We start from the raw sequence: 13,424 nt of genomic DNA on the forward strand, positions 1-13,424 counted from the left end.
TGAGAACATTACACCTCCATTCTAAATTTTGGATTAAGGTTCCATTAGTTAATTTGAAGGTTTTAGAAGAGGTCCATGTGTCTAAACTAAGAGATTGGAATAGGCTTGTTTACTATTGAAACTTGCTTTGATAGTACTGTATTAAAAATTCAAGAAACTCAATTAAATCTTAAAGGCTTAAATCACATGTCTTTTATCTGACATAGACACAACCTTTTGATAAGTGTTTAAGCATAAGCAGATTTTACCTGGAACCAGACTATGAGGTTTAAGAATTCTACGCAGTAGTAGTTCAGTAGGATGATCATGTTGAGTTTAAACTCAGGCAAGGACTGCTTGTAGATTCTAACCATGCAGGAGAACAAGTTGCTCATGAATCCAATAAGAAGTCCAACAATGAATACCACTGGGTTAGGTTCCCAGGTTTTTATGGTTTCAGCTTGGTCTTCTGTGTCAACATTGTTTTCTCTCTTTGACTGATGGTCTATTGCTAGTGTTTGGTTGGTTCTTTTTTGTCCATGAGAGCTTATGAGTTGTTCTAAAAACCGTGTACTTTCCCTGTTTTCCCTCTCTGATTCTTTTTGGGAAAAAGTTTTCAGAAGAAAGATCTCAGTTGTCTCATACATTTCCTCCGGTTCCTGAATATTCTCGGGAATATTGTCACCATGTTTTTTTTCCTGAACCTGTGTAGAATGTGGCAGATGAGTTCTGGTGATGATGTCTTGTGTGACCTTGGCTGGCGAAATAATGCAAAACAAGATGAAAATGATCATGGCTGACTGTAGAAGTCTTTCATCTAAACATGCTTCAACCCAACTGGTAAATAAATCCTAATCCTCAGAGATAAAACTAAGGCTGTATAATAAGGATGGTTACTCTCGATGTACTCCATGTACGGAAAATGTCGTCTCTTAAGATAGATAGATAAAAACTTCATATGACGTAACTCTCGCCTCTATAATCAATCAGTGACATCATATTAGGTTTTTATCTATCTATCTTAGGAGGGAATATATTTTGTGCATTTGAGCGCATCAAGAGTAACCAACCTTATTATACAACCTTGGATAAAACTGTTTAAAAAAAATATACATATAAGAGAGAAACTGTAAATAATTGTGCGTTCAACAATAAAACCACTTAAAAGAATAAATTTGTTTTAATTGAAAAAAATATAAATTATAAAACCTTGAAATGTTAAACCAACTAAAGTTTCCAGTTGAATACAAATATTGATGGGAATGCATTTTGATTGTTCGTTCCACCATTATTCACATAAATTTGGGTCTCAATTCGTATTGAAGTTTTAAGGCATTTGATCATGCACCTGGGATTTTACCTGGAGTTTACCATTGTGTTTACCTCCACTTGCATCTTTATTTTGAAATTGATTTTTGCTTAGGTTTTTTTTACCAAGGACAGGACGGATTTTATGATTTTGAGCTTGGTCTGGAGACATTTGAAATGCTGATTCAGGATTGTCCATGTCCTTAAGTTATAAATGAATTTAGTCTTTGCTACAAACTTTGATTTTATAATCCCTTTATCATTACATAGACCTTAGATATTTCAAACTATGATTTCTTAAATCCAATCATCTAAGTTTGAAATATCAAAAGTTTACGCCAGATCTGGTGCAAAGATATAGAGATTAGAAAATTCAAGTTTGTGGCAAAGACTCAATTCCTTTTGTGGTGAAAGATAGTTCAGCGGCATGGTAGGTAATTCAGCCGCCTAGCTCAATCTCATTAAATGTCACAGGAATTGTAAATGAATTTGGCATTTGCATTTGATTTGTTCCTGGATATATACTTTTGGAAATGGAAATTTTAGACTCATTTTATAACTGGATATTTCTTCTTGATTTATCTTTGTTTTCTATCGCAGTTAAATATCCCTGGTTTCATACCCTGCATAATTTTGCATATCACGGCAAGAAACCACAATTTAAAATAATTAATTTTCTGGCAGATAAAGGAGGATATCTCTATCTATATTACAAAATCAGTAAATCCTAAAAATGTTGTTTTGCCCCCCCCCCACACACATCCGCCCGGAACTAGTATGTGTATCTGTTTAAGAATATATTTAGAAAGCTATCATATTCACCAACATAACATCAGGTTTTTATTCATTCAAAAAAATCTTTTTATCAGTGACTCAAACATTTTAAATTTTATGTATTACAACTAAAATATTGAGACAAGATGTGAAATAAAGTTAAAATATAGATTTTTAACGAATAAATTATTTTTTCCTTTTTTTAAGAAAAACAAAAAGACATTTGGTTCATACATCTTAGCTATGTACTCTTAAATGACAATATTTTACGTCATAATAAAGTAAATTTCAATCATAACTCTCCTTATTAAAATATGAAGAGCTATGGAGAAGAAGAAAATGTAGAGGATTTCCAATATATTACCGGATAAATTTCATTATTACATACTTGGGACGTAAAATCAAAACTAGAGGTGCCTCGAGCTCACAAAGTCGTACCAGTAATACCGCAAAGTCGTACCAGTAATACCTCAAAGTCGTACCAGTAATACCACAAAGTCGTACCAGTAATACCTCAAAGTCGTACCTGTAATACCTCAAAGTCGTACCAGTAATACCACAAAGTCGTACCAGTAATACCACAAAGTCGTACCAGAAATACCACAAAGTCGTACCAGTAATACCTCAAAGTCGTACCAGTAATACCACAAAGTCGTACCAGTAATACCACAAAGTCGTACCAGTAATACCACATAGTCGTACCAGTAATATCACAAAGTCGTACCAGTAATACCACATAGTAGTACCAGTAATACCTCAAAGTCGTACCAGTAATACCACAAAGTCGTACCAGTAATACCGCAAAGTCGTACCAGTAATACCGCAAAGTCGTACCAGTAATACCACAAAGTCGTACCAGTAATACCACAAAGTATTACCAGTAATACCTCAAAGTCGTACCAGTAATACCTCAAAGTCGTACCAGTAATGCCTCAAAGTCGTACCAGTAATACTACATAGTCGTACCAGTAATACCACAAAGTCGTACCAGTAATATCACATAACTCTTACCTTACCTCAAGTTTGCAGTGAAAAGACTCAAGAGTCAGAATATAAATTAGGATTTTTTTTCGTCCCCCATTTTTGGTTATTACCTTGCACATTGTTCACCTGCATACATCAGCACATACTATAGTGTTAGAAAAAATTAGATTTTATTTTGTGTTTTGCTTTCATAAGTTTTGAGGTTAATGTGAATTGTGCATGATGTTTTCTTGTTTTTTAATTGTGTTTGTTTTTGTAATAAATTGCATTTGTTTTTGTTGTGTTGCAGAAGTAATAAATTTTGCATAAATACTTTTTTGTAACATTGCATAATGCATAATATATGTAATTCTTTTCCGAACTTACTAAATTTTATCAAAACTGCTTTGTGAAGGCCTCTTGGCATGCCTTTCCAATTAATTCTTTCTGAGAAACTTTTTTTTGCATTTGAATATTCGATTGTGATTCCAAAATTGATATTCATGTTAATTTTGCCAATTAACAGAAAAGCCATTTTATAAAAATTTATTGATTTTTTATTCTTGGACTACAATAAACTGGAAATTGTTTAAGTCCAATAATCGGACGCAATCTTACGTTCAGGCCTATCAATCAGGGGCGGATCACAGGGGGAACCTGGGCCCACGCCCCCCCCCCTCTAAGCTCCTGGAATATGGATAAATGACCTGAAATATGGCTTCCCCTCAAATATTGGTTTAATCCGCCCCTGCTTTAAAGGGGGAAGTCTAAATGACCCCCCCCCCCACCAACAAAAAAGGTCCCCCCTGTCTAATTCTGTTGTATAAAACGCGCTGGGTCAACCACATACTGGGTAAATTAGACGGGCTGGTACAAGTAAACACTTCAGCGGGCAATCCTTGTACTGGTCCGCATAATGCAATTTTTGAAATATGTGATTTCTCAATTCAGTAGTTTAAAGTAGTTCAGTAGAAGTTAGGGTTAAAGGAATGTAGACTAATTTTTGATAACATTTTTGATAAAAAATTTTTTAATTGAATTATAAACTTATAATAAAGTTTCCCTTTAAGTAGAAATAAAAAATATGTTTAACCAAAAAAGTTTCACGGATTTTTCTCCCGAATTTTCCGCGGATCATTTCCCGGATTCGGTTGGGTTGCTCGCCAACTAGAGAACTGACCGAGGGAATCATTAAGGAGGCACAGATTCGACAAATTATGATAAGAGAAATAATTTAGTAAATTTCAGATTTTTAATTAAATATTCATGACACAAGGATGAATTTTTGATTTTGAAACCTTGGTATTTTATTATTATCCTGAAATCAAAACTTTTGTATAAATCTTGAACGTTTGACATTGATATCCATTGTGTACCCTTTTAATTTGAGGAGCAATGATTGATCCCTCACTTAGTTATCCCCACAGGAAATTTGATATCATTTGAAAATTAGTTTGTTTATCATTAGTTTCTCATCCTTTGTCCCCCTTATGATTTATTTCAAACAATCCCTTTGATTTTAACATCTTTTGCTCTTTCTGAGAATCCATCAAAGTTTTAATCTTTTATGAAGGAAAAAACTCCGCTAAAAATTGTAGTTTCTAGAAAACTAAAAATAAATATAAAGCATGTTGGGTGTCTTTAAAAAAACTTCAGTATTTAGTCCAAGAGCTTCAATTCTCAACCGATTTTCGTTTTTTAGAACATCAAAATTAGCAAATGTTATTCACGTTTAAATTTTTAAAATCCTTTGTTTCATTTTACTTCAAGATTTAAGGCATCACATCGGATTATGATAAAGTTGTGTGCCTAAAAAGCTAACAATGGCAATGCCTGATTTACAACGGTACTAATGGTACACTAATCTGTCAAGAAATATAACTGAAAATAATCAGTTTACTAAGTTAAATACGTTGATATCTAATTCATACTTTATCAGATAAAGCTTTTAAGGGTACAGTTGTAAATCGGACATTGCAACATTTGAATGGAGGGTCACTTGAACATTACGCTCATAGTCCTTTTATTAAAAAAAACAGTATTCAAACAGTATCTTACATCAACTACTGTATTTTAGAGACATCCTGTAAATATATAGACATATATATATATATAATTATCTATAATATATATATATATATATATATATATATTTACTAGCCTTAGAGGGCGCTTCGCGCCCATCTTCTAAATTAATTGTGAACATGTTCTCTTTGTGTACATCGTAAAACAAAACAAAAAAAAAATCGCGGATTTTCACAAAAAATTTTGTGGATTTTCAAAATTTTCAAAAATTTAATGAAGATCGAATTTTGATGGAGACAAATATTTGAAATTTTGATCATTCATAAACCTTCCCTGGGGTCCCTATGATGTCCCACAAAAAATTTGGGCCCGATCGGTTCAGCCGTTTTGACGTTTATTGGATACAAACAAACAAACAGACACCCAAACAGACAAGCCAAATTTATATATAGATTTATAGTCCTAATAAACTGAACACGGTAGTTTAAGAGTTGTAAAAACACCTTCAGCTAGAGAAAACAATCTAAATATATACCCCAGGCAAGGTGTGCACTCACGGTAAACTAGAGGTCCTAGTTAAACACCTTGAGCTAGAGAAAACAATCTAAATATATACCCCAGGCAAGGTGTGCACTCACGGTAAACTATAGGTCCTGGTTAAACACCTTGAGCTAAAGAAAACAATCTAAATATTCACCCCAGGCAAGGTGTGCACTCACGGTAAACTAGAGGTCCTAGTTAAACACCTTGAGCTAGGGAAAACAATCTAAATATATACCCCAGGCAAGGTGTGCTCTCACGGTAAACTAGAGGTCTTGGTTAAACACCTTGAGCTAAAGAAAACAATCTAAATATACACCCCAGGCAAGGTGTGCAATCACGGTAAGCTTGAAGTCCTAGTTAAGAGTCCAGCGAGCATAAACTTTAGAGCCTATACTAGCTGAAGTACCCGACCATGTCCGTTGAATTTTAAAAACTCGCAGTGGGAAAAAAATTTGGAAATTGGAAATTTCGTCCAGGCGTTTGGCCAGCTATGCAACTAACATAAATCTAAATGAGGAAAGAGCTTTATTATATAGATTTGCATCTATTAACTGTGAACTTTTCGTATTTGCTATTTCAAACTTTTCTGTTAGCCTATGTATAATAATTAAGTATATGAACTTTTACGCAAATTTTGATGAATTGTGAATGAGAGATGAAAATACGAAAATATTTCGATACGGACAGCATGTACTTTGTTGTATGTTAGTTTTACGTGCTCTGTATGTGTGCAGACTGAAAATATTTCGATACGGACAGCATGTACTTTGTTGTATGTTAGTTTTACGTGCTCTGTAGGTGTGCAGACTGAAAGAGGATCCCCTAATCACCTGTACAGGTGGCCAACCCTTTGAAAAGGGCATTTAGGAGTTCAATTTGGGGAAAATCCAGGAGATCAAGAAAAAGGTCAAGGGTATCATTAAAAATAAAGAAAAAAGTTATTTTCCTTCCTAGAACCCCCCCCCCTCACCCCTTTTGATAAAGGGAACGTTTAAAATTTAATGATTAATAATTGAAAAGTACATTTCTCATAATATATATCTATATATAAAGTTGTAATCTCTGTTTGTCTGTCTGTTTGTCCGATCATAACTCTAGAACCGCTGGACCAATTTGTCTCAAATTTTGATTGGGGAACTCGGGTGACCCACGCACGTGGATTTAACGGTTCTGTCAATATTCCAGAAAGATTTGACTTTCGATAACAATTTGACCCATTAAACATAACATTTTTTGTTGGCATGTACATTTTGAATAAAAATGTATAAATAAACAAATCCGTAAAGTAAATGATTATTGAATTTAAGACCAAAACACGTTTGATTTCAAATAGAAGAAACCGAATGCTGCTCACTCTGGTTAGTCCGGTGTGCACGGGAATATTTTTACCTTGGTTTTGAGATTCTAAGTTGAGTGGTTCGACTTTTCTAGCGAAAATTTAGTTTCTCGGTAAGATCGTTTAAGTGCGGGTAAACAGCTGGAGTAACTATGAGTACCCTGGGCAGCGCTGGGTTCCTAAGCTAGTTCTTAATAAACATATGATTTATGAGTAAGCCAATAGGATTTTTTTCAGAAAATCAATTTTTGGTTTAGATCAAGATGATTCGATAATTCTTTTCCTAAGCATTAATAAAATTACAAAAATTGTTTTTATTTGTCCATTCAAACCAAAAACAATTAAAAATCGCATTTTGAAAAAGGAACCTGATTGTTTTTTAAAAGAGAATGCCATCAATACGTATTACACATGATCAGATGAAAAATTCATATAATAAACTCTACCTGACATTTTTAAACTGAATTTGTCTAATACACCAGATCAATGCATAAACCTTAAAATGTAAAGTTTCTTATTTCACAAGACATAGACCACAGAAATTATGTAGAGTAGAGTTTCCAGCAGAATCAAAATTTCGTGCAAATTTTCTTGCGTTTTCCGCAATCTTTTGAGCGGAATTCAGCATTTTTGCTCGACGATGAATTCTGCGGAAGCAAATTATAACTGGGGAAATTATGCTTAAAGATATTTTCATTCAGCTGGAAACCCTGATCTGGAGAATTTCTAAAAAAAGTATAATACCGCCAAAAAACGAACTCCAACACTTTGAAATAGTTCTTAGACTCAATGGGACTGAAAAAAAACTATACAGATCACGCAAATCTGCCCCTTAGGTAAAAGTAAATTCAACCTATATGAAGCATAAAGTCTGACCGCGTCCACCTTGTTGCACCGACTAGTCCTGTCATTAGAGCTAGGTACAGTACAAACTGGGACCAGAAAGGTTGACCCAGCTTGGAAATTCAAATGTACTATGGCTGCCAGTGAGAGAGACTCTAATTTCATCAATATGTATTCTCTACTCTGTGTCACAGACATATACGGCTCTCACAGCATACTTGACATTGTGAGGTTGAGATTTCAAACATTTTTCTCTGTTTTTGTGAAACATTTCTCCGAACCCCATTCTCTGGATGCATAATTTTACCCACAAATGTGACATTGAATCTATGTAGTTAAAATACATTTTTTACGAAAAGAACTGAATTCTTTCCACTAATTCAAATTATCGTATGCCTATATCTTTGCAACCTGGTGGGGAAAGCCTTTGATATTTTTGCCTTAGACTATTTGATTTAACAGAATTCAAAGTTAAAATTTCAAAGGTCTCAAACAACATAGGATTGCACCGATATTGCATAGACTCAGTTCCTTTGAATGGTGAATTAAAATTAAAACCACGCTTGTACTTTTTGACAAAAGATTGTTGAACATTTTATATCGTAAAAATGTGAATTCTCAGGCATGCATTTTATACTATTAGTTTACTCAAAAACTCTTGGAAAACTGAGTGCCATTATTTTACTCAGAAACTCTTGGAAAACTGAGTGCCATTATTTTACTCAAAAATTCTTGGAAAACTGAGTGCTATTATTTTACTCAAAAACTCTTGGAAAACTGAGTGCCATTATTTTACTCAAAAACTCTTGGAAAACTTTATTCAAAAACTCTTGGAAAACTGAGTGCCATTATTTTACTCAGAAACTCTTGGAAAACTGAGTGCCATTATTTTACTCAAAAACTCTTGGAAAACTGAAGCCATTATTTTACTCGAAATGTCAGATTTGAAAATTCTTTCCAGTAGTAATTTTCTACAAAGCATGTCAAAAAGCATATTTGTTCTAATAAGTAATAGAGCTAGGAACAAGAAATTGTAAAATTTAACAGTAAACACTAATAAATATATTTATTTGAGAACAGTTTTGAAGAGAAGTATAACATCACTAAAATCACGAATTTTATTGTATAACACTGATTTAAGATTTAATTTGGTTAAAAAGAAATAAGATTTTGTGTAAGAATAACTTATTTTCCCTTAAAACATTGAAATAGATTAAATTCTTTGGTTAAGTGTCCTATTAAAGTTGGGTCAGTTTCAAATTTTACATTTTTAAATTTGTATTAAAGTACAACGCATATGAGATAATTTGTATTAAAGTACAACGCATATGAGATAATTTGTATTAAAGTACAACGCATATGAGATAATTTGTATTAAAGTACAACGCATATGAGATAATTGAAATTTTGAATGACTTTTAGCTCGAACCTGGTAACTATAGAATAGGTTCTTTAATCTTGACTACTAATATTGTATTTCAAACTTTGAGCAGCTCGTTAGGTTTTATATAAAGATTCTGTTCTTGATTTAGTACAAACTATTCTAAATTTTAATATACTTGTGGTACTACGATATAATGACAACAAAATATTAAGATTTGTTCTCAGACACTACTGTATGCCGAGTCCATAAGTGCCTGATCCAATCAGGGTTCAGTCATGTGTTTGTTGTCTATTCTGAACCAATAGAAATAGTATGCACGGTAACATCTATCTTTCTATCTATCGCATTATCCAATTAGAGTTTGAATCCTTCAATCGGCACTATAACAGTAAATGGAAATATTTACTTCTACTGAAACTATAGTGCAGAGTGCCCTAAATTCTAATAATTGTATTCTGAATTAAGATGGCCCCTCAGCCTAACAAGGACTCGAAGGAGGTGGATATGGAGAGGAAGGAGGAGTTGATACTGGCCAAGCAGCTCCGGGCCTGCCGGGTTTCTATTCTTCCAAAGGTTAGTGATTATTGATAAAACAACATCTTATCTACACTGTATAACTTACTTATTGCAGCATCGGTCAAAGAAGAGTATGCATATTCTTACCAGTGCTATGCATACACTTTCAACTGATAGTGCTACGATGTATAAGTTTATTTATAACAGTGTACTCAATGTAGCACCAGTCAGATCACTCTTGTATGTATAAATATATTTATAACAGTGTATTCAATGTAGCACCAGTCAGATCACTCATGTATGCCAAGTCCATTAGCGCCTGATCCAATCAGGGTTCAGCGTCATGTGTTTGGTGTTTTTTCTGAACCAATAGAAATTGCATAGCGGTAACATCTATCTTTCTATCTATCTCATTATCCAATTAGAGATATATCCTTAAATTGGCGCTACACACTAAATGGAAATATTTACTTCTACTGAAAGTATAGTGAGATGAGAGAATACATATTCTTACCAGTGCTATGCAGGTTATCTCTTCTAGACCCTCACAAATGTATCATTTACTCTCAGACAAATTTCCATTGATTCTAATTTGTCTGAGAGTAAATGAATTTTTAATAGATTTAATTCATAATATTATTTACACGTCCAAATTGCTTGACCAGAAAATCCACCAATGACAGTGCAGTAAAGTGGTCACGTGATACAAGCAGAGACACATGATCAGTATACTGCTCTGCCATTGGTGATAGTTCTGGTCACGTGATTTAAGTTTAAGATTTTCTTAATTTTACATATATGAACTTTCGTATGATTTTAACACAGTTTTATATCAATTTCTCGAGATAGGAACATCAGATAAAACTTTCATGGGTCGCGATCAAGAGCTAAAGTGATTAGCTTTCAGCCTATACCCCCTTTCATTTTTCCTTTACTGTCCCTTTAAAGGAAAATTGTTGCATACCAAAAAACCAGCTTTTTATAAAGGAATGAGAATTGAAAAGTTCAAGAGCTACTCCATAGCACTGGTGAAATTGTGCCGCTCTCCTCTGACTGTTGAAGACCGTATTAGAATCTTTTTTGGTCCAATTAATTGTTTAAATTAATAAAATTAAAATAATAAATATGTCCATCAAGTGATCGTTGTTTTTTTATAAGACCTTAACAATATTTTTTTGCATGTTAAATGATTTTTCTGTTTGCTAATGGAACCTTTCTAATGATATTTTTATAACATATAATTTGCTAAAATAAACTCTTTTTAGTCAAGTTTGCAAGACTTTGGATTCCACCCGCCAAGTCCTCAAAAAGCTCCTCAGAAGGTTCCTATAAAGATTAATCAAAAGAACCAGCTCCAAGTGCCAACACCTAAAAAGGAACATGTGGATAAGGCATCTAGTCCTATAGCATTACGATATTGGAATCAGTGCTTAAACACTGGGGACACTAAAACAACTAACAACGAGGATGCACCTCCGACAGAAAAGAATTATGGGGACTATTTAGATTTACCCTGGCTGTCAAAGGATGAGAGTAGTCCTAGTCCGAGTCCAAACCCAAGTCCTCAGCCAAATCAACATCATATGAAACAAAATATATCTGTTCCAGATATACGCCGTCACATGCAAGAGGTTCAAAGCAATACTAACTGGGAAGAGATTCTTCAAGAAGAAGATCGAAGAAAGACTTCCCTTCATCAACCAGCCTTTTATAGATACAAGGAAATTACAAAATTCAAATCAGTTGAAAGGCACTCACACTCAGTCAGTAGAAACATTACTTCCTCAAATCAACAAGAAGTCATATCCACAAACATGGTGAAAACTGACATTTCAAAAGCGGAAGGACCCAGACATGTGAACAAACCCAAGCCAGAACCCTTTAAGTTCCTCCAACCTCCTGTAAGATCAAGAGCTCATGATGATCCTAGCCCTGTCATGGACAGTCCCGGCTCATCACCAAGATTTATGAGAACCCCGTCCAAACATCCAGAAAATCCCAATTCTCTGACAGAAAGAGTTCCGGTTGAGTATGAACGCATACTTAGCACAGCAGGTCAAGGGATTAAGCGTGAGAATGAGAAAAAGGAAGCAAAGATGAATATCAACAGATTTATAACAATGGGGAAGATTAAGTCACTTGATGAGTCCTCTCCCCCTGTACAGCCTAACAGTTACCCATCCTTCCACAGCACTCAATCTTCAAGTAACAGTCCTAAGACTTCTCAAAAAGAGGTTCAACAAAATGTAATGTATACTCCCAATACAGCACGGAAACTTGGACTTTCAAATCCGACAAGAAAACACAAATCTCTAATTAGTGAAAAAGAATTTTTGGAAAAGCATTCATTTTCTACAATTGACTCAGATAAAGCTAAAGTTAGTAAACTCAATAAACAAGAAAGCTGTAGTAGTAATTTCAGCAGCAGTGATTCAGATTCAGAGCTGTATCCTCATAAAACTAATTCTACTGTAAGGACAAACAATGTAAATAACGCAGGACAGGATGATCAGAGCACAAAAGCTGTAACTGATCTTGACTCAGTAAATTTAGAAAAAGTGGTTTTAAGTTATTTCCAGAAAACAGACCCAAAAGACATCGGTGAAATAATTGTTAAAAAGCTTGATGAAAAAAGAAAAAATGCTCTAGGAAACAATATATTCAGAATATTTCGCTTTTTTATTTCCTTCAAAAGTTTTTTTCATTAAGAATGAAATACTGTTGAGAAGCAATGTGCTTGGAATGTATTGATTTCAGGGCTAGTGTTCTATAAAGAGATATCAAGCGGACTACTTAAAGAGATCATAGCTCAGGAGATCATGAATCAAACAACAGAAGAACTGGTTAATCTCCTCATGAATCTACCAGCAGAGGTATAGTTTTAATGTTTTACGCCTTTAACCAAGATTACCAAGCTCTGATTCCCCCAAACAGAGGGAAGTTACTGGACTGTGTCTTGGGGAAATAAAAAAAAAATCACCAAGAGTTCCGAAGATCAATTATGTCTTAACATTTTTTTAACATCCCTGTAAAGTACTTGTTAATAATTATCAAACAGCCTAATGACCAATATTACTGACCCATGGCCATAATTCCACAGCGGGATGTCAAGTTACTTTACTGTCCCATGGAACAAAATTAAGTAAAAAAAAAACATAATTTTCGTAATTTTAAATAGTTGTAAATAATTCGGATCTAAAGAATAGATGAGGCTGTTTGTATGTTTGCTAAATTATTTAGATCGATAGGGTTGATAAGGATGAGCTATTTGAAAACTTTAGATGTAAATAATAAGTAAATGTGTTTTAACATTGAAATGTAAAGTATGTAATCAATCTGCTCTGAATAGTCCAGGTGACAGAATACAAATAGTTCATCTAATGGGAAAGGCCCAAATTAACTTTTTTCATCTCAATTAAACTGCATTTACAGTCAAAGCAATGTTTATTTTAGTAAACAAAATTTTTTTATTTCGTAAAATATTTGATTATCATGTTTATGATATTATTGATCAATCTTTCAGAACATATTGCGTTTACGCTTAAGATTGTTGGTCATAATTTAGCGAAATTAAGTTTTTCAAAATTACGAAAAAAAATTTTAATTTGAAAAAAAAATGTTATGAATATCTCACCATACACTTTTAAATTCCTTTAAAAAAATGTAACTTCAGTAAAATATCTGACAAAAATGATAATCTAAATCTTTGAGTTTAAAAAGTGGTTCTTTCCCTCCCATCCGGCCTCCTCCCCC

General features: G+C 33.7%; 1 protein-coding gene across 2 annotated transcripts in view; it reads left to right on the plus strand.

Moving 5' to 3' along the window:
* The first annotated feature begins 702 nt into the window (after positions 1 to 702).
* LOC111715236 (uncharacterized) overlaps positions 703 to 13,424 on the plus strand; it is a 17,152-nt gene continuing 4,430 nt past the window's right edge. The window contains exons 1-4 of one of the 2 annotated variants that reach the window (XM_023490543.1): positions 703 to 819; positions 9,621 to 9,728; positions 10,937 to 12,320; positions 12,429 to 12,544. In XM_023490543.1, coding sequence (XP_023346311.1) covers positions 715 to 819; positions 9,621 to 9,728; positions 10,937 to 12,320; positions 12,429 to 12,544 — 1,713 coding nt within the window. In that variant the 5' untranslated portion in view covers positions 703 to 714. Of the gene's footprint in view, positions 820 to 2,098; positions 2,124 to 9,620; positions 9,729 to 10,936; positions 12,321 to 12,428; positions 12,545 to 13,424 lie in introns of those variants that run through there. The other variant, XM_023490544.1, reaches the window with a different exon arrangement.

The sequence above is a fragment of the Eurytemora carolleeae genome, unplaced genomic scaffold (genome assembly GCF_000591075.1).
Source record: "Eurytemora carolleeae unplaced genomic scaffold, Eaff_2.0 scaffold1729, whole genome shotgun sequence".
Lineage (NCBI taxonomy): Eukaryota > Metazoa > Arthropoda > Copepoda > Calanoida > Temoridae > Eurytemora > Eurytemora carolleeae.